This window comes from Podarcis tiliguerta (assembly GCF_965153285.1).
Source record: "Podarcis tiliguerta genome assembly, chromosome: 6".
Lineage (NCBI taxonomy): Eukaryota > Metazoa > Chordata > Lepidosauria > Squamata > Lacertidae > Podarcis > Podarcis tiliguerta.
The window spans coordinates 26901455-26928503 of record NC_139539.1 but is presented as its reverse complement, the minus strand read 5'-3'; the positions used below and the strand labels follow the sequence as shown (position 1 = coordinate 26928503).

Below are 27049 nucleotides of genomic sequence, written 5' to 3'. Positions count from 1 at the left end.
GTAACTGAAAAATATTGATAACCTACTAATAGGTTAAGTAAAGCATTACAGTGGTACCTCGGGTTAAGTACTTAATTCATTCCGGAGGTCCGTACTTAACCTGAAACTGTTCTTAACCTGAAGCACCACTTTAGCTAATGGGGCCTCCTGCTGCCGCGCCGCCGGAGCACAATTTCTGTTCTCATCCTGAAGCAAAGTTCTTAACCCGAGGTACTATTTCTGGGTTAGAGGAGTTTGTAACCTGAAGCATATGTAACCCGAGGTACCACTGTAGTCTAATACAAAACCAAAAGTAATGTTTGGGATTTAATGTATTGTCTGCAGCGCTCTCTGCTGGCAAATTGTCAATCAGCAGAATAATGTGAGCTCCTAATCTACCAATACAGTAAATCCAAAATGTGTATGAAATTACTGGGATCAAAGGAAAGGTGATTGATAATTTGTGTAAAAGTTACAAATGCTTGTGCCATAACTCAGAATTTGTATGGAGACAAGCATTATCATTTTTAAGGTTAAATCTACTTAAGGTTAAATCAGAAGAGGTTGTTTTTATATTTTCTTTGCTATTAATATTTTACCTCAAAATTTCAGTTACTCTCCAAATAATTAATAGAAATACATAATATTTTACCCATCAGTCAGATTATTGTTTCGCGTGTGCAATTCCAGGCTGAGATGCTTTGAAGAGCATCAAGTTTTCTTAGCATTGAGCACCTAGATCCTGGATATTCTTTCCTTCTAGAAAGATCTCTTCCTCTTACACCTGCCAAATTAATGCATCTGCAAGACTATATTTAAATAGTCAGTTGGTTCACTTCTGTCATAAATGAGTACATCTATCATGCTTGGAAAACAGCATGACAAAAAAAGAAATAATGTGTGGATGTGCAATACCTCAGTTCTGGAATATTCCGGAATACCCTCCCCTCGGAGGTTACACTAGTGCTAGCATTAACTAGCTACCATCACCAGGGGAAAACAATACTTTCCCATCAAGCCTTTGCGTAAAGAGCTCAGAGGGAGAGGGTGGTACAAACTGAATTTCATTTAGTTTGCTGTGCAATTTTATATTTCATTTTCTGCTCATTTTCTGTCCGTTGCTGTCTGCCCAGATATTGTTTCACAATGGCAAACAGGACAGGACATTTTTAAAATAAATTAGTATGAAGCTATTCCTTGAGGCTCATTTCAGTCAAAAATCTAGCCACCATATTTTATACCATTTCACAATTCTAACCGCAAAGTGGAAAGAATTTCAAAATCTATACTTTGACAAAGCAATCTGTTGCTGAATAGCTGATGTTTAGAAGATAAAGGCTATTCGGTTATTTTATGCTATCTCCTTAATATGAATGGGTATTTTCCCGGCTGGCCAGTTCTGGGGAAAAATCCCATCAATTTTACAAGGAAGCCTTCTTTGACAACAGATTATAAGCAATAAGCTATAGCCAAATATTAGCTCTTGGCAGAACAGACAAATTAGGGGAAGAGATATCTTTTATTGGTTTGACAATAAAGAGTCCAATAAAGGTTACCAGACCACTGATTTCTGCCTAGCAGATTATGATTTATCGCTGACTTCCACAGCCTTGTATCTGAGTATCAGACAGAGCTTTGCTTCTACCTTCAGGAGGAAAGGAGAGAATGATTGGATTTTCTTTTTACGGCACTTGCACTGCCACCCCCCTCCTTCCCTCCCTCCTGCCCGCCCGCCACAGGCTTCCATTCTGTGAGATACTTGCTGCTTTCAGTTCCTCTCTCACGGTAGTGTGACACACGGTACTGCAGATCTGCAATTCATAATTATGCAGATGAGAAGTTGTTATTTAGTGAGTGGCTGACAGATCTCTAGAACTCAGACCCCATCTGCACTGTACATTTAACGCAGGGCCAAGTCACTTCAAGTAGTCACAGGTAAAGATAAAGGTACCCCTGCCCGTATGGGCCAGTCTTGACAGACTCTAGGGTTGTGCGCCCATCTCACTCAAAGAGGCCAAGGGCCAGCACTGTCCGAAGACACTTCCGGGTCACGTGGCCAGCGTGACATCGCTGCTCTGGCGAGCCAGAGCCGCACACGGAAACGCCGTTTACCTTCCCGCTAGTAAGCGGTCCCTATTTATCTACTTGCACCCAGGAGTGCTTTCGAACTGCTAGGTTGGCAGGCGCTGGGACCGAACGGCGGGAGCGCACCCCGCCGCGGGGATTCGAACCGCCGACCTTTCGATCGGCAAGCCCTAGGCACTGAGGCTTTAACCCACAGCGCCACCCGTGTCCCCTCAAGTAGTCATGGCTTCCCTCAAAAGGATCTGTGGTTTGTTATGGGTGCCCAAAGTTGTTAGGAGATCACTATTCTTCTCACAGAGCTACAATTCCCAGAGTTCCCCAGAAAGAGGGATTGATTATTAATCTACTCTGGAAATGATAGCCCTAGGAGGGGAATAGGAGTCTCCTAAAAACCTTTAGCCCCAGTGGCCAATTGGACCACCCTGGCGGCAAAGATTGGTCTGTGAACCGGAAGTTCCTCAGCCCAGGGTAGAGGATTTTGTGCAAAATCTCCTTCTGCCCTGTCCGACCTCACTTTGGCTGCTACACAACTAGCACAGTTGTGTAGGCACAGCAAATCCCACCCTAGAGTCTCTTTCATGCCAGCTGCTAATCTCATGTTCTGCCAGCATGGTAGGTGAAATATACTCGGAGTCCTGTAGTGATTTCATGCTTTTTATTGCAACTTGTAAAACAGCAATTGAATTGCCCCTCCAAACCTCAGGCTTTTATATACAGTACATTATTTACACAATGAGTCCCATCTGATTGGCTGATAATGCTTCCCTCCTGGAGCCTGATTGGTCTTTTCCTGCAGGCCAATCAGCTGTTGCAGTCTACGATCCTACCAGCCTAATAGGCTGATTAACTTCTTCCTGGAGCCTGATTGGTCTTATCCTGCAAGCCAGTCAGTTGTTGCAATCTAGGCTCCTACTTGCCTAATGTTCTAGGATTCAAGCTTAGTACATAACAGTAGGGTTTCCACAAAAACTTAAGCCAGTGTCACTGAAGTACAGAAATACACACTTAATCAATTAAACACTTAGATACAGTTAATCAAACTCCTGTTGTCTCCAATATGCAAAAGATACTTATTTAAATCTCTTACTTTAAATCCCAACAGCTACAAAATGGAACAATGGAACAGGGCACCTTGTGGGGTAAAGTCAGACTGAGAGTTACAGTGACTGCTGTGGACACCAATACAGGAGAGACAAGTTTTGTTGCAGCTAGGGCAGATGAAGGCATCCAGTTATACTGATGCAAGTATATCTTCTTTCGGTGCTCCTCCCAGCAATTATTCTTCCTCTGGTCACTCCTGAAGATATATGAACTATCTCTAGGCGCTGTGGTCACCCACAAAGGATTCCCACACAGTGGGGTTAATATTGCCATCCTTCGTGTCATGTTTACAGACATCTTTGTAACATGGAGTTGGTCTGCCAAAGGGCCTGGTGCCTGAAGCCAGCTCCCTTAGGGAGCCTACCATCTCCCATTCTGTGGACTTGACCAAGGCAGCATAGACATCACCAAGGCAGCATGAGACAGAAAGATGAGGTTTGAAAATCATTAAACATGGTTGATGGAAGTCTCAGGCTAAAATAGCCAAAATGTTGTATAAGATGAGATGAGATGTTCTGTTTGGAAAATATATGTAAAAACTAATAAAAAATGTATATTTAGAAAAAGAAAGGTGAGTAAAAGCAGTAAAACATCAAATATACAAAATCTTAAATGAAAATGTTGCTTATTCACAACACAGAGCCAATCTAGATTATTGGTAAAACCTCTTGAGGCTAGTAAATTGCTCATTTCCTACAATGTGTGGCAGAAAATGAGCATATTTTTCATCACAGAAACCAATCACATTTTTTCCCTCCTCCAAGAAAGCTCAGCAATTAGACTCTTAGTGATTAACCAGGAGACAGGAATCACATTATGAGATTTAGGTAGGAGTCTCTGGTGGGTTTTCTTAGTGAAGTTAATAGACATAGGTGATTTGCCCATGAAACATAAGGATGAAACCTGCAAATTGAAGAGTATTAAAAAGTAGGATCTTTTAATGTTTTCTGGGAAAGGCCTTAAGAGTTGAATGTCACAAACAGAGAAACCCAAGGGAACTGTATATTTTCAAAATGAAGCAGCATGTCTGAGAGCAGCAATGACAAGTGCATTTTAATACTAATGAGGTAATGAATATTAGAGACGTTTAAATATTTAAAGGGGGGGCCTTTGAGAGATCTGCCTAAAGCTTTAAGCTCTATCTAGCACAGGGGCATCAAAATCAAAAATTATGTAGTGCCAAACACTCCACCCAGTAATCACCAGGGGGCTACACCCACAATTTTTTCATCCCCTCCCCCAGAAGGTGGGATGAAGTTGCTATGCAAGCTTCCTGGAAGGTGGGTCACTTTTCCTTACCAGAGGCGGCATGGAGGTTGATGCAGTGCTAACACACAAGCAGGAACACCAGTTTGGCTACACCATTGTATTTGCCCCATGGTGGCGGTGTGGGTTAAACCACAGAGCCTAGGACTTGCCGATCACAAGGTTGGTGGTTCAAATCCCCGCGACGGGGTGAGCTCCCGTTGCTCGGTCCCTGCTCCTGCCAACCTAGCAGTTCGAAAGCACGTCCAAGTGCAAGTAGATAAATAGGTACCACTCCGGCGGGAAGGTAAATGGCGTTTCCATGCGCTGCTCTGGTTCGCTAGAAGCGACTTAGTCATGCTGGCCACATGACCCAGAAGCTGTACGCCGGCTCCCTCGGGCCAATAAAGCAAGATGAGTGCTGCAACCCCAGAGTCGGTCAAGACTGGGCCTAATGGTCAGGGATCCCCTTTACCCTTAATTTCTCCACCAACTTCATTCCTTCCCCCTCTGCCCCCCCCCCAACTCAGCGAGTTGCTTCTGCCATCACTACAAAATCACTAGTTTTGATTTTGGAATTATTATTTTTTTAAAGTTAGGGGTCTTCCACATTCTGCTGCCCCCAAACTCTCAACCATCACTGCCCTTTTGTATGCTATGTCTTACACTAGGCCCTTCAGCACTACCAATGCTCTGGAACTTCAACAAGCTACTCAAACCATGTTCTAGAACAGGGGTGGGGAGCCATTCTTCTGCTGGGGGCCACATTTCCTCAGAATAATGATGCTGAGGGCCACAGGACAGCAGATGATGGGGCTGAATGGCAGGTCCAGAGCTAGGTTTCCTGGATAGCCACATTAGACAGTGTTCTAACAGAACAAACATACACACATTTGCTATTTATTAAATTTATATCCCACCAACGAAACCCTGGGAAACCAACAAGAAGTGATAAAAAAAATTAAAAATAATTCCAGTAAAGGTGCAGACTAGGAAAATTCTCAGCTTAAAAGGCTTTCATCAGTTATGTCAATAAGACAATCCACAGCATCCTATGTAAAAAAATGGACCGCTTAACATCTGCACTTATGTTTTTCCATCTTGTCCATTGTTCTTACCGATTACCATTTTATCCTTTTATATATTGCCATGTAAAATAGTTTTCATGGCCTCATCGTTTATGTCTGCTACTTGTAATTCGGTTTGTGATTCAGTTTTGCTGAAGCGTTATTGTGGAGGATGCGCTGCGTGGGAACTGCTAACAAATTAAGCTTTTATGAGGGGCGGGGTCTTGCGGGGGAGCAGTTATTGGATCCATTGTTTACTTGGTGTCTTGCATTCAGCAACCTTGCTTTGCAATAACTGTTACTGGCCCCAAAACGGCAAATGCCTTGTACCGCTGAAGCCATTTCTTCGATTCTGCACCTAGCTAATATTCTTAAAAGTAAATTTATTTAAAAAAAATAAAATGAAGGTCTTCAGCGGGCACGGAAAAGCCAACATACTAAAAGTCCAATTCGGTTGGCGTACTCCGGGGTAAATGGGGTTAGGCGTCACTCCGCGTTTTCTCCTTTTCCCGTCCATCGCTTTCTAAAAGCAAAGCCTGCACGTAGTACAAATCGAACGGCTCTTGGCTCGTGGGCCAAAGCGCATGCGCAAACTAGCGATTCTACTACCACCTCACCTGATCTTCAGCTCGAATGCCCCCCCCCCCCAGGTGGAGCACAAACTTAAGATACGGCACGACGGACGCGTCCGGAGAGCTGCGCGCACGCGCACTCCCCAACGCCTCTTGTTCTTCTCTCTCCCTCGTTCCACCGGCTCCCTTTTGTGACGCCTTCGCACGCTATTGACCCGGCCCAGGCCCCGCCCACCCCTATAAAAGCCCGCGCGGGGGTGGGGCGCCATTGTGCTGCGGAGCAGGCCGCAGCCGCGAGTGTCCCGAGGCCTTTTTGTCCCGCCGGCGCCCGATCTTGCTTTTCGGCTCTCACGCCTTCTTCCCTCTCTTTCCCCCTTTTTTTTCTCCCTTTCTAGGTCGCGGGAGATGCCGCGCGTCTATATCGGCCGCCTGAGCTACCATGTGCGGGAAAAGGACCTGCAGCGCTTCTTCAGCGGCTACGGCCGCTTGCTCGAGGTCGACTTGAAAAACGGGTGAGGCGGCGGGCGCGGGAGGGTTTCTTCCTCGAGTAAGGCGGGAAGGGAGGGAGCGAGGCGCGGCGGGAGGTGGGGGGCTTGGGGCGCCGCTTCTTCCCCCTCCCCTCATGCCGCGTGGCGTCGCGTTCAAAATGGCGGCAGCCCCCATTGTCCCGTCAGCGGAGGGAACGAGTGAAGCGGAGAGGGAGAACGGAATGGCCCTGCTTTGACAGCGGCGCCTCAGGGACTGACGACCAGGCCGGGCCCGTTGTTGTTCGCGCGTGCCTGACGCCGACGTGCTCGTGTTTATTATGCCTATAAGAATGCCTGTGAATAGACACGGGGACGCGCCTATAGGGTAACTTTCCCGTCTTTCCCCCAGGTATGGGTTTGTGGAATTCGAGGATTCCCGGGACGCGGAGGACGCCGTTTACGAGCTGAACGGCAAGGACCTGTGCGGGGAGCGGGTGATCGTGGAGCACGCCCGCGGCCCCCGCCGGGACAGGGACGGCTACAGCTACAGCAGCCGCAGTGAGTGTTGCTCCGCCGCGGCCTACTTCGGGCAGGCGCGCGGAGGCGGGAAGGGAGGACGCGGAGGGGGAGGGATCAGGCGGGAGGGAGGTTAGGCGGGGAGAGAAGGGGGGGGGTTTGGTCGGACTGGCCCCTCGGGATGTGGGGAAAGCGGAGGGAGGGGACACGGCGGGGCTTGGGGAGGAAGGGATCGTAGCCCCCTGGTTGGGGGGGTGGATTGGGCAGGGTTATTAGGAGGGGCTTTACTGCACTTCTTCCCCTTCGGGTGCATAGCCTAGGGAGTTTTCTGGTGGGGGTTAGGCACCCGCAGTGCCAAGCTGCACTCAAAAAGTTTAGGGTCCTTATTTATTAGGCTGGGGTTTCTCAGAGCGGGGGGGGGGCGTTTGTGGGGGGGGGTTGTATTAAGAACTCACTGCTCTTAATCAGAATGCATTCCGTGCAGATATTGCATAGCAAAAACTGCAACTCTGCGGAGAAAGTTTGTGCTGTGGAGGAGCTAACCTAAAACAGGCACAGCCCTCTTTAAGTAGTATTGTCTTCAGAAGCACTTTGCTTCGTTTTCCCGAGCATAAGTAACTTGGGACTTTTGAGGGTGGCGATAGCTGACTTTCACAGAAACGGATTATTTCGAATTGGGAATAAAATGACTACATGCTGATGCAAAGCCCATTTTGTTTAGCTTTTCCTGGAAAGGATCTGGGATGTGTCAGACTTATTTATATAATGGTTAAGAGCAGTAAGGCAGTCAAATATCTTTTCTAATGGGTTGTTGCTGGTGGGGGTGGGATTTCTTGCAAATATGTATGTTTGTTTTTAAAGTTGTTGCATGTTCAATTCAAACTTTTTAACAAGTCCTTGATGTTTCAATTTAAAAGTGACCAGTGGGGCTGAGGCTGTGTCCACTGAGGCTAAGATGACTGCCTTTCCTGATTGGCCATGGCTTTTCCATACATTGTGTGACCCTTGCCCTATGACCCTTTGGCTGACCTTACCGGAAGCCATGACGACAGCAGCCTTTTGCCATTAGACGCAGGGTGATGGTGAGGATTCCAAGGGTTAGACAAAACTGGTTAAACTGAACTAGGTGACTGTTACCTTGCGTGTGTTGTGGCCAAACCACCACCAAATACCTCATACTGTGATGTAAGTACTTAGTGTAATCTAGTAATCGTTTTTGTAAAATGTAGAAATGCATGTAATCAGTTAAGTTTTATATTTTACAATGTTCTGTAAAATAAAACTTAGCAAGGTAAATCTAATAAGGAGCAGTCACTCTCTAACAGAGTATAGGAGCACAGTCTTGTAGGATTTTAGTCTTTGATTTGCCCTTAATATAATAAATGTGGCGAATTAAAAATTTTGTTGCAGGATTAGAAAGATAAAGTCCTACTCCTGTAAATGCAATTTGTGAACTAAAGTAAACTAACTTTTCATTGCTTTTATACAAGGTTGCTAACTTTGTATCTTTGTATGATAAAGGTGGAGGAGGATATAGCAGTCGAAGAGCATCAGGAAGAGATAAATATGGACCACCTGTTCGCACAGAATACAGATTAATTGTTGAAAACCTTTCCAGTCGCTGTAGTTGGCAGGATTTGAAAGTACGTTGACACAATAATTATTATTTTTTTAAAAAGCAAGTTATCAAACAGCTCTTTGAATCCCATAAACTTTGAAGAATGCCAGTTCACTTTGAAAAGTACGTGTATTGAATTTGCTGAACTTGCTGAGATTTTTTTCTGAAGCTAGTGTAGTGTCCTTCCTATGTTTGTGGAGAGACTTAATACTTCAATTTTTCTCTTTCAGGATTTTATGAGGCAAGCTGGTGAGGTAACCTATGCGGATGCTCACAAAGAACGCACAAATGAAGGAGTAATTGAATTCCGTTCTTACTCTGACATGAAGCGTGCTCTGGACAAATTGGATGGTACAGAGATAAATGGACGAAAGATCAGGCTGGTTGAAGACAAGCCACGGTCAAGCCATAGACGATCTTATTCTGGCAGTAGATCAAGGTATCTTTGGTGCTGGTGTGGTTTGTAAGATTTTCTGCGTATGACTTAAATCCGTAAATGGGGATATGCAGCAGTTATTTCCCTGAATAGAGAAGAATACACCTTGCAGTGCTAGGTAACAGGTGTCCCCACTTCAGATGTTATATTACTCAAGTTAGCTGGCTGTACTAATATGTGCAAAAGAATATAAATTTGTGGAAACTTCAGGACATATTGAACTCTGGATTGGGACTTCTGTATGTGCAATTAAATTCCGCTTTTGTCCCCAGCACATCCTTCTCAGCAGATTGGGGGGGGGGGGAGAGAGAGAGAAGAAAAAGAAGTCCTGTTGTGCCAGTGGTGCATGGTGCCCAAATAGCTGCTGTGTTTCTTTTTTAGGTCCCGTTCCAGAAGGAGATCACGTAGTAGAAGTCGTAGGAGCAGCCGCAGTAGATCCCGTAGTGCCTCAAAAAGCCGATCTCGGTGAGAATTTGAATTTATCTGTCTGTCTTGCCAACAATGCATTAGGAGGTGTGTCCGATAGAAATATTCTCCTGCCTTAAGTGCTCACACTGTGCATTGGTATTTAAATTACTATGCGTCCAAACAAATGGGCTTCTGTGTGTAGACTTGCAATAAGTAAATAACTTTTGTTCTTTTGAAAAGCTCTAAATCTAGGTCTCGAAGCAAAGATCGTTCACGGTCCAGATCTAAAAGTAGAAAGTCGAGATCAAAGAGCAAGTCTAAGATGAAATCTGACAGGGGTTCACAATCCCGCAGCAGATCCAAAGAGAAGTCTGAGAAGTCTCGCAGCAGATCCAGGTCTGTGTCTCGATCGCCAAAAGAAAATGGTAAAGGAGAAGCAAAGTCTAAATCAAGGTCAAGGAGCAGATCTCGTTCCAATTCGCCAATGCAGGATGAACCAGCAAAGGCACGGTCAGAATCCCCACCCAAGAGGAATGAATCGCGATCCCGGTCACGATCACATTCAAAATCCCGCTCACGTTCACGATCCAGTTCACAAGATTAATACTGGAACTCATTTCCCTTTTCACATGATTATGGAACATTTGTATTCCAGGCCAGAGGTGTTTTTTATGTTAGTATTGGCGAAGTTGGCCTGCTTAGTTGCAGAAAGAAGCAGTCTGAAAACCACATAAACGAGGCGCAAAAGTTTGAAATATCTAAAACTTTTTATGAAAGTGGCAAAGAGCAGGAAAAATTATCTTTTTGTAGAAATTAGGGCAAATCCTTGATTATTATTTTTTAATAGTGCCCCATCAGAAATCTGGGGAGTGGAAAATGAGTTTTATATAAAATCTTTTGAGTGCAGAAGGTTTTTGGAAAGGTAACTATTCATATATGTTTCCGTTATTTAAAATTACTGGAATTAATAGGCTATGGCTTGCTTCTAAAAGTGCATGAGAGCCTTAGTGAACAGGTCAGAGATGCTTATAAAGCTGATAAGCCAACTATGAGTTTGAATTGGAACACTTCTTCTGTGTTGTACCCAAACTTGCCAGAAGTTACTTCTTTGCTCCTTTGTCACCATCTTGAGGCAGTATTGACAACCTAATAAAAATGATCCTCTCTAACTTTGCATGCTGCAGTTTTGCCTAACAAAATAAAGCTAACATCAAGTGAAATTCAAGGTACCACATTACTTTTTAGTTGCCAAGTTCTTTGGTTGGTTGTTTTGTTGTTTTAACTGCTGCCACATTCTGCATCTCAGTTATAAGAGGTTGCTAACTTCCCATGAAATTGATGGCACTTGATGAAACTTCCTGTACTGAACTTAAGTTCTAGTGTTAATGGGTAGTCAAGAACTAGATTTCCCATTATGATTTGTGCAGCTGGATTAGAAATAAAATCAGTTCCCCTAATGTTTGTAGCAAACCAGTTAGCAACAATAACAGAATATTAGCACAGCCGTGTAACCTTTATACAATGTGTAGTTTGACTTGTATAAAATTAAATCATTGACTCCAGTGTTTGTAGCATAGCTTTATTTGCTAGATGATGTTATAGAGTAGTCTAACCTTAGCTTTGGTATGCGAGTAAAGGAAATTGGAAATGGCCTGTGATGTTGGTCTATTACAAATGTTATCACAAATGATTTAATACTATTTGAAATGGGAAACAGATTCCTCTTTTTACTTAGATTGTTTATCAAACTTTATGCTTTTTTTGGTAAACTCATAACAATGTCTGCTCTTTAGCTGCCATTTAGCAGCAATCCAAGCCCTGAAAACTGAAATAGTTCAGGTTAGTACAAGTTTCACTAGCCCCACAGCTCCCCTGATGATGCTTAACAATCATGCAAGAAACTGGTCAGCCCCTCCTCTTTACTTCAGCTCTAGTGATAAGCTGATACATTTTCAGGGACCTTATTCTCTAGAATCATTTGTATTTTTCTGACCTATAATGAGAGCTCCATAAGGTTGATTTTCTTTTTGCTTATGAAGTTATTTTGTATTTTGCGGGGAATAAGCATGTTCAGAGGTGGTGTACATGGCCAAAGAATACAATACATCAAAAATGCAGCCCTAAAATTAGAAACTGAAGCAATGCAGCATACCATTTAGATGGCATAACGAAATACCTGTTGAAATACAGTATTCAGCATAAGCTTGAAGCAGGAAAAAAGGGGCCAATTAGGCCATAAGCTAGAATTGTTCCTTCTCTTGAATTAATGTGGAAGAAGGTCTTAATAGCCCCAATAATTCAGTTGGTCTAGAATGCTGCACCCAGAGGTAGGTGTGTGGCTAGGACTCCAGATTATTCTTTGCCAGTTTTTATAGGTTCAGTTTAAGGTGCCAATTGCAGACCATGACTGAAATTGTTCAGAATAAATAGACTTTTAACTAGTGTGGATCATTGTTCAACAACTATGTTAGGATTGTCACATAGGAAACCTTACTTGCTGAAAAGCAAAACTGGGTACATAAAAGCAAATAGATTCAAGCAGTTTATATGTATTTTGCCAGGACATCTGAATGTTTTCAGTCAGAGGAATTACTTTCTGATCAGCACCTGTAAGGAAATAACCCTTATCATAGCTACAGATATGTCTTTACAACTGCCATAGATTCATAGTTGTGAAGTCTTAAAATGTGAGTTGCAATAAAAGCTTGCATTGGCGAAGCTCTCATCTGTTCACCTCCAGTGCAAAAATACACATATAAAATACTTTTTTCTCCACAGCTTGCTACCTGTGTTCATCCTAATTTTACTCTGCTGGGGTTGGAGCAAAGCATGGCTGTCACTGAAAGATTTCATACACTTTTAAACAAATCAGGCAACCTCTGAATATATCACAGTTAAAACTCGAATTTCGTATAATATTTACCATTTCATTAAGCTTTTATCTCATTCTCACAGAGAATCTAGGAAATTGCAGACTTTTCAGCATAAAGTCTGTCAGGTAATTGGTGGAATTAAGGGGCCATGTTTTGAGGGCTAAGCCCTCCTGGCTATTGAAACAAATTTTAAAATACAAACAAAACAGGTTTTTTTTAAAAAAAAAATCTGCAGTTGATTAAAATCCAGATTACAATATTATGAATACAAAATCCAGATTTAAGCAAATAAGTTTTTCAGGGCTGCTTGAAAACTAGCAAAAACAGCCCTGCATGCTCCTTTTATGACAGTTTCAAAGAACGTGACTGCTACTGAGAAGGACCTGTGATTAGTGGCTGCTAGTCTGATGAATCTTGAGGCAGGCTTTGGAAGCCAATCAACCTGAAGGCATCAGCAGGTCTATATGGGTGTAGATGCAGTATTTCAAATTGCATGTTCCTGTTCCATTTAGGAAAAAGTGAATGGCAGTACTACTACATCCTACTTAAAATGTTTTTCCCTACTCATTAACCAAGATGGCTTACAGGTGACTTAGTTCCACCTCCCTTTCTAAATACTATTTAAAGGCAAACCCATTCTGATCACATTATTAAAGGGTAAAGGGGACCCCTGACCATTAGTTCCAGTCGTGGCCGACTCTGGGGTTGCGGTGCTCATCTCGCTCTATAGGCCAAGGGAGCCGGCGTGCAGCTTCCGGGTCATGTGGCCAGCATGACTAAGCCACTTCTGGCGAACCAGAGCAGCGCTCACATTATAGCAGTCCTAGTATTGATGCAACCTGGGCATGTGTTAATGGAAACAAGACCATGTTCTGTTGATAGGCTGTGACACATTTGTGAATTTGTCTAACCCTCTCTTAAAGATGTGCAAGGTGGCCATCACCACTTGGGGGACAAATGCCATAGATGGTTATGTGAAGGATTGCCTTTTGTCTCGATTGAATCTTCTAACATTTGGCTTTATTGGTGGCCCAGGGTTCTAGTATTATGGGAGCTATACTAGAACTACATATCAGAATAAAACTGCTTATGCTGCCTCAGATAATTCCCCAGTACCTTGGAAGATCACAAGCAGGACATGATTAGGCTCATTGCTCCACACCAGGAAACCTCTGAATTATGGGGGTGTGAATTTTGCTGTTGTGGCTAATAGCCATTGATTGGCCTAATGATCATACAATTTGTACATACTGTCTAAAAATCCAGAACAGGCAATCACCACCTCTTGTGAATGCTACCTATTGTGGACATGCTGGCCTGCTTTGCATGCAACACTGCCAGTAGTCTTCAACTTTTTCAAGACCTGGGAGCAACCTTTAACCCAAACATGCATTTGGAGACCCATTTCTTAACGCTGCTGTCCCATGACCTGGTTGGTTTCAAACCAACAAAAGAATAATGTGCTAAATGGGTGGGGAATCTCAGCCAGAGGACCAGATCCTTATCTGTCTACTTTGTCAATGTTGCACCTGTACAGTGTGAGCTAATGGATTGTTTTAAAGTAGTGAAGCTCCTCTATGGGAGCTCAGCAGATAAAAAGGTGGAACCCACAGATAACTTGCTGTAATCAATTCCAGTAGTCTTCTGTTCCACGTCATAGTTGCTGGTCTTTGAAGTGACTCATGGTTCCATGTTGTTCCTCATGCTTTTTAGCATCTACAAGAAACTACTGGAGGAAGTCTGCTAAATCAGCAGTATTCAATACTTTCCCACCTGAGGCCCAGCTTTAAGCCAAACATTCATTTGGGGATCCATTGCTTTTTTTACCCTATATTTGCATAGTGGCATTGCTGCTGTTGCCACTCATCTTAGATGGTAATACCATCTAACCTGGTATTGGGTCCTCCAACCCATAAGTTGAAGACCAATTTCCTAGAGGCTTGGTATAAAGTGTGAACTTGATGATAGTGACACACAACACTACCTCTTACCCTTCTAGTCCCATGGAAACCCCGGTCAGGTGGCTGCTGCTGGTTTTAGAATGGACATGGGCAAGCTTGCTAATGCTTAGTTAAGATCGGGCAGTACTGTGGGTTGCATCTAAATCTGCATCAGAGTCTCAGTGTAGGTTATTTGACCTGCATTGATTTCAGTACAGCATTCAGTATGCAAAGCAGCTGGAGAGCATCCTGCTTATTTGGGTGTACATCAATTTGCTTTATTTTCTCATCAAGTGGGTGATACAAACACACCTTTGCATTGGTTCTGTTTACTTGGGTCAAGGCTGTTCAGCTGCTGCAGCATCTCTTGAACTGAGAATTGCCCAGCTCACAGGTTTGAAGGTCTCCCTAAGTTTGGAACTAGTTCTGCAGATGGCTGCAGCTTTCGCTGTTCCACCTAGGAAGTGCCTGTTGTGAGGAGAAAGGCAGGATTGGCATCCATCCAGCCCTCTCAATGGCTTCACGGTTGGAAGAGGGCTGATCGGAAACTGGATCTTACTGGTCTTAGTCTTCTAACCCAGTTTTCCAGTCCTGGTTTCTTTCAGATGTTTTGGACAACTCATCTAAATGAGGAGTTATAGGCCAAAACATTTGGAGGGCACCAGGTTGCAGAAGGTTTAAGCACTGTATCACATTGGCTGTGTGCATATACATTCCTCACTTCTGATACTTTTCAGGGTCTTTCTCAAAATCCAGGACTTCCCCGCAGAACATGGGGGTTCACAGTCTTTCTCCTCTTCCTTGGCCCCTTCTGGCACACAGGATGTCCACATGTAGCATGAACAGTCCCACTCTACAAATGGGAGACTAATACTTGGAAAAACTCCCCCCCCCCATTGCTTTCACATCTCTGAAGAACAGTTGTGATTGAGCTGGCATCACATCCAGCACATGTAATTACTGCTTGCTTTATAAATCAAAAGAGGAAAGGATAAAAGCATAGCAATTTGGCTTGCCATTAAGAACAGAATTCAGGAACGCTTAATAAGGATGCCCTTGAGGCTGGATTGTTATATCAATGTAAAGTTAATAAAATGGTATTCAGAATTAAAATAACAAATTGATTAATGCAGAAAGTCAACATTTCTGCATTACGACCCATGGTGTTACTCTCTGTCTTGAGAGACAAGCAGAACTATGGTTCAGAATTAGAAATCTCTTTAATTAGCAGTCTTCAAGACACTTCAGAGTGCATTGGAGGGGATTCTGTTTCAGGCTTCGTAAACTTTAGGATCAGTCCACGAACTGTCCTAACCAGGAAGCATGAGGCTTGGTGTCCTGTCCACCTTTTTGGAAAACCAAGGAATAGCCTGTCTTCCTCCAGCAGTGAAAGAAGTTCAGTGCTGGAGTGAGAAGAGAGCTGAATTACATTGCATTTCCTTGCCCCATGCTTCTCAGCAGTACTTTCCACACCACACCAACTCAGTCTTTCTCTCCATACTTGCCTGGCTATCTTTATAAGCAGCTGTCCTTCCTTTCCTCTGGCAGCAGTGAGCTCTGCCTGATTGTGGGAGGTCAGCGACTGCCAGCGTAAATGAGGCACTACTGCATTAACAAGATAGCTGCAGCTGGCAAAGGGAATGGGCTGGTGTAGGACTGCCATCCCCTCCCCGTTCCTGCACTCACAGGGACACACAATGGCACACTGGCCCCAGGAGATGTGGCGGCGGCAGCAATGGCTATTTCTGAAGACTCCTCTTTCTTCAAAAATCCAACACAAAATGCTCTTACGATTTATGAAAAACCTATAGACCACAATCGCATAAAAACACAGCAAGGCAGCACACAGCATAAATGTTCCAATAAAAGCAACAGAAACATCAATAAATTTGGGTTGCTAAAAATGAATTTGCATTGCAAAGAATAAATGCATGTCATCTGAGTAACACAATTTTTAGGAAATGTCTAAAAGAAGACATGAATGGTTCCTGTGGAATCTCTACAAGCAGTTCCACAGGACGGGACCTGCAACAGAGATCAGTTTCTAATAGGCCAACGAACCTTCAGGGGTGTGAGGAACCACAAGTCATCAGAGGATCTCCGTGATCAAGACAGATGGTCCTGAAGGTGCTTTGCAGCAATGTTCATGCAGGAACCTTGAACCTGGCCTAGTAGCAAATTGAATACACTTGCTGTTTTTTAACAATTCAATCTTGAATTCATCCAAGCTTAGACATTTGAACCTTGGCTGCAGCAAATCTTAAAATGTTTTGATTCATCGACCAAACTGAAATCTGCCAGGCTGAATTCAGTGCATGAGCTGAATGTCCCCTTCCTCTCCTTCCCCTTGCAGCCCTCGGTAACATCTGCCAAAGTCTGCTCTGGAAGATTGGGGCGGCAGGCCAGGAGCTGCAGAAGGAGGAAAGGAAGGAAGGAAGTCTTGTTTGCTCAATTTGGTTTCCATCCTATGGTTGGTGTCACCAGCATTGGCAGACCTTGGGGTTGTTGCAGTTCAGCAGTGCTCTGTGCAACACAATGATAGTCAGTTACACCCACACCCTGAGTAGTTGTAAGGAAGATGGAAGCAGATAACGCTGGCAGAGGGTTGGGCAGCTGCCCGTTTGCTCCATTTGCCCTAATGGGCCAGCCTACACTGCATCTGGTGCTGTTTTAATTCTGTGGTTGCACTTCAGGCAATTGATTTAGGCAAGGCACAGATACCCCCCCCCCCCCGCACACACACATTTTATTTATTAATAAATGTTATGTCTCACTCTCTTAAAGGAGCCCAGGGTGGCACATAGATATCCTAACTGATGTGCTCTTTAATACAAGTTAATTAAATAAATATCCAGTTGTGCTGCAACCTATAAAAGTATAGATTATGGCTTTTTCCTCCAATAACGCTGTGGATCACACTGCGTGTTTCCAAAGAGCTGTGACACCTGAAAACTCTGCCTTTGTCCCAAAGAGATTGCATTCTGGTCATCTTTCCCCACAGCCCCCTTTCCTTTTGTGGCTGTGGTACACATATTTGGCTTTTCAGTAAATGCATGGCACAAGATGAGATGTTAACCATTATTACTCCAATTATCAGTGACAAAGCATGTTAATGGTTTTTATCAACAGTGCAATAATTAAGTTTTATTGTATCTAAAGCTATTTGCATGCATATCCAGCAATATCTGCTGTAATTTACCAGTGAGATTTAGATAAATGGGAAGGGTGCTCACTTTGCCCTAAAGCTGCATGGGGGAAACACAGTGAACGGAATACAAAAAGCACTGCAATATATTTAGACTTTAGATGATGGGAGTTCCATTGTATGCATTTTTGTTTACCAATCATGTATAGCTATCATCCTCTCCATAATGCAGCAACAGCATTTCAAGGTCAAACCAATGAGCCAGCTATCCCGGTATTTTATATCTGGTTGGTTTAGTCTGACCCTTGAGTCAAATGGATTCCAGAATTCCCTGAGGAGTTCCCACCCCCTGATACTGATGGCATCCTGCACCCTTTGCATCTAAAATTCTTGCCATGTCAAAAGCTGAGGAACAATATGTTGGCCATGGCCAGTACTTTTCTCAGGTATGTTCTCCCACAGCTTCCCAGTCCAAGTACTTCTGATTTAGTGACTGTGCTGGTCCCGGGGGTAAGGTACCTTGGGTGTAGCAAAGTCCACACGAAGAGGGGCAAGGTCCGAGGCAGAGTGCCGGGCGGTGAACAGGAACGCTGGAACAGGAGGCTGTGCAGGGAACAGGTACACCGGATGGTCGGGAACAGGAGGCCGAGCAGGGAACAGGAGTACCGGATAGTCAGGAACAGGAGGCCGAGCAGGGATCAAGAACGCAGGAAGGTCCGAAGCCAACAACGACGTTGCTCCCGCAACCTGGGGCCGGGCTGACTGGGCTTTTATCCTCTTCTAAGGCCAGGGGCGGTCCCGGCCCCCAGGAGCCCCGCCTCCTCTGGCCTTAAGGCGAGCACTCCTCCTGGGGGCAACCAGTTCCCTTCGCCTCTCTGCTCTGAACCTCTGCAGATCAGGAGAGGCCGAAGGGTTACTGGGCCCTGGAGGAGGCTCACCTGTGGCCACTGAGTCGTCAAGCCTCTCTGGGGCCAGAAGGGCTTCACCTGGGGCCAGCTCCTGATGCACTGCCACAGGTGCAGGCTCTTCAGCATCTAGGCCTGGCCCCAGTTCAGCCGGCCCTGGAGGCGGGGACTCCTGTGCAGGCCGGGATTCCTCTGTTTCATCCTCCGAATCGGAATCCCAGGCCATCACACCATCCCCCCTCCCAGGCCCCCCCCTCAACCGAGGGTCCGGACCCGGCTTGCCGGGGTACGTCGCATGGAACTCTCGGAGGCAGGCAGGTGCGTGGACGTTGGCCGCTGGTTCCCAGGAACGGTCCTCCGGTCCGTACCCCTTCCAGTCAATGAGATACTGCAGCTTCCCCCTGCGGTATCGGGAGTCCAGGATGCGTTCCACCTCGTACTCAGGCTCTCCCCGAACCAACACTGGCTGCGGTCGGGGACGGTTCGGGTGGAACTCGTCGGGTGGGGCCACCGGACTCAAAAGGGACCTGTGGAAGACCGGGTGAACCTTCAGGGTTGCGGGTAACCGGAGACGAAATGCCACAGGAGAGACTTGGTCTACGATAGGGAACGGGCCGGTGAAGCGGGCGTCCAACTTCCGCGAAGGTCGAGAGGGGTGGAGGTGGCGAGTGGAGAGCCAAACCAGGTCACCGACGCGAAGTTCCGGCCCCACCTGGCGGTGGCGGTCGGCCTGGGCCTTGTACGCTTCCTTGGCCTGGTGCAGTTGCTCCACCAAAAGCTGTTGCTGGGACTGGAGCTCTTGAAGCCACTCCGTCACCGCCGGGACTGCGGATGTCGGCAGCACCTCTGGAAACAGCCGTGGATGATAACCATAACTGGCCTGGAACGGGGTCTGCTGGGTGGACGCATTCACCGCGTTATTGTAGGCGAACTCCGCCAATGCCAGGTGGTCGACCCAGTCATCCTGCTGGTAGCTGCAGTAACACCGGAGGTACTGCTCCAGCACCGCGTTCGCCCGTTCCGTCTGGCCATCGGTCTGTGGGTGGTAGGCTGACGAGAGGCAGACCTCCGTCCCGAGGGTCCGGTGTAGTGCTTGCCAGAACCGGGATGTGAACTGAACGCCCCGGTCGGACACCACGCGCTCAGGTAGGCCATGCAGGCGGAAGACATGCTGAAGGTACAGCTGAGCAGTTTCCTTGGCTGTGGGTACAGATGGACAGGGAGCGCAGTGCACCATCTTGGTGAAATGGTCGGAGAAAACCAGAAGGCAGGTACAGCCACGAGACGAGGGTAAGTCCACTACAAAGTCCAACGAAACCGTGTGCCAAGGGTGCGGTGGAACTGGCAATGGCTGAAGTAGGCCGGGGGGTCGCCCGGTAGGTCCCTTGGCGCGCCGGCAGACATCACAACCAGCAACGTAGCGAGCCACGTCAGCCTTCAGGCGGGGCCACCAAAACTCTCGACTGACCAGATGGGTGGTCCGATACCGTCCAAAGTGCCCCGCTGCTGGGGCATCATGGGCCATCCGGAGAACCTCCAGCCGTAGTGGCCCTGGCGGGATGTACAAACGACCGTGGTGCAGCAGAAGGCCCTGATGCAGGACCAGCCCCGGATACTGTGGGCTGGACCCTTCAGCCAGCTCCCGGAGTCGTTCCTGGGCCCAAGCGTCGACCCGCTGCTGTTCCCGCACCCGAACCTGCAGTGGCTGCGCCTCCTGGGTGGCCAGGAATGCAGCCGGAGGTAGGATCGTGGTGGGTTCTGCTTGCTGTACCGTGTCTGCGTTGTCGTCAGGTTTCCGGGACAGGGCATCCGCCTTCTGATTCTGAGAGCTAGGGATGTAGCGGATCCGGAACTGGAACCGGGAAAAGAACAACGCCCACCGGATCTGTCTTTGGTTCAGCTTGCGGGTGGTCTGGAGGTACTCCAGGTTCCGGTGGTCGGTTCTCACCTCCACCGGATGTCGTGCCCCCTCAAGATGGTGGCGCCAGACCTCAAAGGCTACCTTGATGGCCAGTAGTTCCCGCTCCCACACAGTATAGTTACGCTCCGCTGGTAGGAGCTGGCGGGAATAGAAGGCACAGGGTAAGAGTGGCGCTTCAGGACCAATCTGTTGAGACAAGACGGCACCGAGAGCCGTACTGGAAGCGTCGGTCTCCACCACAAAGGGTCGAGAGGGGTCAGGATGTTGTAAGATTGGTGCCCTCTGGAAACAGGCCTTCAACCCCTGAAACGCCTCCTCTGCCTCCTTGTCCCAGGAAAACGGCGTCTTTGGGCGCAGTAGCCGGGTCAACGGGGTGGTGCGATGAGCATAATCAGCGATGAAGGTCCGGTAGTAATTGGCGAACCCCAGGAAACGCTGTAGGTCCTTGCGGTTCCGGGGTGCCGCCCATTCTTGAACCGCTGTCACCTTCCCCGGGTCCATTTGCACCCCATCTGGAGAGAGCCGGTGACCAAGGAAGTCCACAGTCCGCTGATGGAACTCGCACTTGCTGAGCTTTGCGTACAAACGGTGCTCACGCAAGCGCTGCAGCACGGTCCGGACATGCCCCTCATGGCGAGCCGGGTCACGGGAGTAAATCAGTATGTCATCCAAATACACCACCACGTACTTGTCTAACAGGTCCTGAAACACGTGGTTGATGTAGCGTTGAAACACAGCAGGCGCGTTGCACAAACCGAAAGGCATAACCAAATATTCGAACTGCCCGTACCGGGTCCCAAACGCTGTCTTCCACTCATCCCCGGCTCGGATCCGAATCAAGTTGTAGGCCCCCCGGAGGTCCAGCTTGGTGAACACCCGTGCCCCTTGCACCCGCTCCAGCAGCTCCGAGATAAGGGGCATGGGGTACCGGTCTGGGACGGTAATTTTGTTCAGGGCTCGGTAATCATGGCAAGGGCGGAGTTCCCCACATTTCTTCTTAACAAAAAGCACCGGCGCCGCGGTGGGCGAGGTGGAAGGCCTAATGAACCCACGCTCCAGGTTCTTGCGCAAGAAGTCCTGCAAAGCCTCGCGCTCTGGCTCTGTTAGGGAATATAAGCGACTCACTGGTAAAGGCGCTCCGGGTTGGAGGTCTATGCCGCAGTCAAAAGGCCGATGCGGCGGCAGCTGGTCTGCCCCCCGTTCCTCGAACACGTCCTGGTAGTCCTGGTACACGGCTGGGAGCGTGGGTGCTGCCTCCTCTGAGGGCGCGGCCGCCAGCGTTCCGGATTGAGCATGGGAACATGGGTCTGGGAAGTGCACGGTCCGTTTGACCCAGTCAATCTGAACGTTGTGGGCCTCCAGCCAGTCCATCCCGAGCACCAGGGGGAAGCGGGGCATAGAGGCAATGTCCAAAGTTCGCAACTCCCGGTGCTGCTGGAGACACAGGACCAGAGGCTGGGTCTCCTGAGTAACGGCACCTGAACGCAGAAGTCGTCCGTCAATCGCTTCCACCTGGACCGGTACTGGCTTGTTCCGAAGTGGCACCTGATGATGGGCGGCAAAAGCAGCGTCCATATAGGAGCGGGTTGCCCCTGAATCTACCAAAGCATGGGTGAGGATCCAGGGCCCACCTGGAGGGTATAAACGTACCGAAACCATAAGATGTTGCAAGTCCATTGGTGCGGGCCCATTCTGTACGGTTTGGGACCCCCGGTAGCTAGGGCCATCAGCTACTGGGGTTGGCGGTTTCCCTGCGGCTGGCGTTTCTCAGGGCAGGACCGAGCGAAGTGTCCACTTCCGCCACAGTAAAGACAGAGATTTCCATCCCGACGCCGCGCCTTCTCTGCGGGGGAAAGGCGTGGCCGCACTGCCCCGAGCTGCATAGGCTCCTCCGTTAAATCAGTTGTGACCGTGGGGCTGCCGGAAAAAGCTGGTGCCGTGAACTGGAAGTGTCGGCGACCCCGGGCCTGACGACGATCCTCTAACCGGTCGCCTATTTGTAGACTCCGTTGAATGAGAGTGTCCAGCGTGGTGGGGCGTTCCATTGTGGCCAACTGGTCCAGTACCTCGTCCGAAAGCCCTTCGAGATACTGGTCCCGCAGTGCCGAGTCATTCCAGGTCAAGTCCTGTGCCAACAGCCGGAACTCCGTGGTATATGTGGCCACCGTGGACTTGCCCTGTTTCAAATGCCGAATCGCCCGGTTGGCTTGACTCTCTTTCTGGGGGTTGCCGAACGCGGCCTCCAAACGATTGCAAAACCCCGTATAGTCTGCCAGCAAGGGGGAGTCTTGCCTGAGTAGCGGCAACGCCCACTTGGCCGCCTGGTCCTTTAACAAGCTAATCAAAAAGTGCACCTTGGTACGGTCGTCAGGAAAGTTCCGGGCTCGCCCCTGAATATACAGTTTGGCCTGGGCCAGGAACATGGGAAAGCTGGCCGGGGCTCCATCAAATTTCTCAGGCAAAGCCACTGGGTACTTGCCCGGAGCCGGGGCGTCGGCCCCAGAAGCCGGTAGGGCTTCCAAGCGTTGCTGAAGTGCCTCAACCGCGTCACTGAGCTGCTGCACGGTGTGAGACAAGGCCTGGTTCTCCTGGGCCAAAGCCACCAGTGCAGCCGCCTGTTCAGCCATGGCCTCTGGCTCTTCCCGAACGCACCCCGACGAAGGGGGAGTGCGGGAGGTGGCGGGAGCAAACTGTGCTGGTCCCGGGGGTAAGGTACCTTGGGTGTAGCAAAGTCCACACGAAGAGGGGCAAGGTCCGAGGCAGAGTGCCGGGCGGTGAACAGGAACGCTGGAACAGGAGGCTGTGCAGGGAACAGGTACACCGGATGGTCGGGAACAGGAGGCCGAGCAGGGAACAGGAGTACCGGATAGTCAGGAACAGGAGGCCGAGCAGGGATCAAGAACGCAGGAAGGTCCGAAGCCAACAACGACGTTGCTCCCGCAACCTGGGGCCGGGCTGACTGGGCTTTTATCCTCTTCTAAGGCCAGGGGCGGTCCCGGCCCCCAGGAGCCCCGCCTCCTCTGGCCTTAAGGCGAGCACTCCTCCTGGGGGCAACCAGTTCCCTTCGCCTCTCTGCTCTGAACCTCTGCAGATCAGGAGAGGCCGAAGGGTTACTGGGCCCTGGAGGAGGCTCACCTGTGGCCACTGAGTCGTCAAGCCTCTCTGGGGCCAGAAGGGCTTCACCTGGGGCCAGCTCCTGATGCACTGCCACAGGTGCAGGCTCTTCAGCATCTAGGCCTGGCCCCAGTTCAGCCGGCCCTGGAGGCGGGGACTCCTGTGCAGGCCGGGATTCCTCTGTTTCATCCTCCGAATCGGAATCCCAGGCCATCACAGTGACATTCTCAGGCAGATGGAGCCAGGAGGGCTCAACCACAGAGTTAACTTTACATAGACTGCTGTGGCAGCTGTAAAAAGGTAAAGGGACCCCTGACCATTAGGTGCAGTCGTGACCGACTCTGGTGTTGCGGTGCTCATCTCACTTTATTGGCCAAGGGAGCCGGCGTACAGCCGGCGTACAGTCATGTGGCTAGCATGACTAAGCTGCTTCAGGCGAACCAGAGCACGGAAACGCCGCTTACCATCCCGCCAGAGTGGTACCTATTTATCTACTTGCACTTTGACATGCTTTCGAACTGCTAGGTTGGCAGAAGAAGGGACCAAGCAACGGGAGCTCACCCCGTCACGGGGATTCGAACCGCCGACCTTCTGCTCGGCAAGTCGTAGGCTCTGTGGTTTAACCCACAGTGCCACCCGCGTCCCTTGTGGCAGCTGTAGTGGCCCTTAAATCTGTAAAGAGCCAACCTAGTCAAGGTTCCGGGGATGATGAACAACCTGATGAAGTTTATGCTTGTCCACCATTTTGCAGACAAAGTTGCACATCTCTTGCTTGCTGTGGAATCTCAAGGACGTGAGAACTTGGGACTCTCAATGCTGTGTCTGGAAGTGACTCTGGACATTACTTAGAAGACTGAAAGAAAGAAAGTCACTCTCTTCCTCTTTTAATACTTCAAGGTGCTGTCCAAAGTGACAACTTTCCACCTCCCACGAGTTTTAACTGGCCCAAGCATCAAGAACATGGACACTGATGTGTGTGGAGGGGAGCAAGTAGCTGCTTCAGAATAGTGCTGCGCTGAAATCTGTTCTTTGATTTCTCGACTGTTCTCTTCCTCTGCTAAAGAGGCACTCAGTTTTCTGCCTCATTCTCGTGTCACCTCATTGCAAAGTAGCAGAGAGTGGTGTATATATTTTCAGTAAACATTTCTTCAGCATTCTGTAGCCTCCTATCAAATGTGTTAATCCTGATTTCAAATTAAATATACAGTGGTACCTCGGGTTACATACGCTTCAGGTTACAGACTCCACTAACCCAGAAATAGTGCTTCAGGTTAAGAACTTTGCTTCAGGATGAGAACAGAAATCGTGCTCCAGCAGTGCGGCGGCAACAGGAGGCCCTATTAGCTAAAGTGGTGCTTCAGGTTAAGAACAGACCTCCGGAACGAATTAAGTACTTAACCGAAGGTACCACTGTAATGCTAGGGAGTTTCACAGGTGATGCTAAATATATGTATTTAATTTCTCACATTTGTGAATTAGAAAGTTCAGTTGATTTAAATACAAGCCTTTCACTTTGTATAGCCCATTTCATTCTGAAATGATGCATTCCAAAGCAGGGAACACTAGGAACACATTACAAATGTGTTGTGTTAAAAGGGAGGAGGAGTCATGCACTTTGGTTGACAATCTTAAGGTCATCGACTCATAGAATTATAGAGTTAGCAGTGAACTCTGGGGGCATCTAGTCCAAACCCCTGCAATGCAGGAATCTCAACACATGGTCTCCCATCCAATTTGAAACCATACCGGACCCTGCTTTGCTTTATGAATGTCATCAATAATAGTAGATCTTTTGGGTATGATTTGATACTATCATGAGGACTGGGGGTATATGACGAGAAGAGGGCCTGGTAGGGTGTTTTTCAGGACGACTCAAATGATTACAGTCATTCCTGGCAGGGAAAGGATGATAGCAAGAAATTGCTCTCTTCCTGCCTCCCTTTACATTGGGATCAGTGTGGAGTGCTGCAAGACCCCATCTTATTCCCCCTACAATTCAGTGTACAGTCGTACCTTGGAAGTCAAACACAATCTGTTCCAGAAGTCCATTCGACTTCAAAAACATTCATAAACCAAAACACAGCTTCCAATTGGCTGTAAGAAGCTCCTGCAGCCAATTGGAAGCCGCGGAAGCCATGCCGGACATTCAGCTTCTGAAAATCGTTCGAAAACTCACTTCCAGGATTCGATCATTTGGGAGTCGATTTGTTTGGGAGCCAAGACATTTGAGATCCAAACTATGACTGTATATTATCTGACTGTTGGATAACACTGCAAAAAAAAGGAGGGGTCCAGTGTTAGTGTTTTCTGATAGCACTAAAAACTTCATCATACCTTTTTATCCAAAACAAGGCTTGGACCCAGCTACCCAATGACTGGGTACAGATGATCCAGTTAATGCTGAATATGGACAATAATAAAGGAAGCCCTTTTGAACTGGGAAAAATAGCGACTCCTGTTAGTGACAGAGTACTGGCTTCTTAAATTTGAAATATTCCTGGATCCATTGCAATAATACCTGAGACTCATATCAGAGCCTCTTTGAGCGTGCTAAAGAAACAGTGAGAAAGAGAGTGGGTTTATGGTTTCTCTCCCATCTCCTGAAGTCCAATGATGGTGGGGGAGAATGATACAGGGAAGTTTTTAATGTGTGACATTTTAATGTATTTTTAATCTTTGTTGGAAGCTGCCCAGAGTGGCTGGGGAAACCCAGCCAGATGGGCAGGGTACAAATAAATTATTATTATTATTATTATTATTATTATTATTATTATTATTATTACATGGTTGCTCCCCACTGTGAGGTGTATATTTTCTTCTGAAACTGAGTGGATGCCTTTCTTTTCCCTTTCGATGAGAAGCGTAGAAATGCAGAGAGAGGAAGTGTGAAGCACTGTTGTCTTTGCACTCGCTGCAATATCTGAAGTGGTTGGTTATCAACTTGAAGCTCTTTTCAAATCCATTTGTGGGGAACGCTGTGATTTTGTTGTAGGATTCAGACTAACAATTGTATTTCAACAAGATTACACTTCAAAACATTGGGCGTAGTTATTGTAACGTGCTTGATATAAAAGCTCCAAATGATGAAGGAAGCAGCAGTCCAATAAAAGTGCATTTAACCAGGGTCTCCACGGGCTTCCTATTGTCTTCCAGGCTACTTTGGATCTGTGAGTGCTGCTTCCGCATGGCAGCCAGTAGTGGGCTTGGGGCTGCTCATGCATGCATCTTTTGTGCAGCATTTCACATGACAACACCCTCATCAAAATGACATCCTATATTATGTTCCCATTTGATTCATCTTTACCACTTCTGTGGAAAATCCAGTATGGGGGGGGGGGGGAGAGGCTCACAAGAAAAGTAAATCTGAATTAAAGTGAGAAGGAGAGCAGGGATATGGTATGGAATTTTGATGAGGGTGAAGTAATGCAAAACTTGTGTGGATGATCATCAAGGAGTCCACAATAAGCTGTTATGTGGAAGCAGCGCCCATAGAGCAAAATGAGCACCTTGAATTGTGCCTGGAAAGAAATAAGAAAGCTGCCAAGTGGAAGCACTCTATTTCCCAGGCATCCTCTCCCACAGCCAGGATTGATTCTAAGGTTGAGGGGGCCCATCCCAGGGGACCACAAGGTGTGTTTTTTAACCACAATCTCACAG

General features: G+C 47.4%; 2 protein-coding genes across 2 annotated transcripts in view; one reads left to right on the top strand and one right to left on the bottom strand.

Annotated features, from left to right (window-relative positions):
• The window catches only part of LOC310680353 (uncharacterized protein), a 339545-nt gene that overhangs the window by 145211 nt on the left and 167285 nt on the right, over positions 1-27049 (bottom strand). The window lies entirely within an intron of this gene.
• On the top strand, positions 6173-12271 carry SRSF6 (serine and arginine rich splicing factor 6). Its single transcript, XM_083447060.1, has 6 exons — positions 6173-6561; positions 6926-7074; positions 8554-8675; positions 8881-9089; positions 9468-9551; positions 9735-12271. Exons 1-6 carry the CDS (start codon positions 6455-6457, stop codon positions 10096-10098), a joined length of 1035 nt encoding a protein of 344 aa, XP_083303186.1. The 5' UTR covers positions 6173-6454; the 3' UTR covers positions 10099-12271.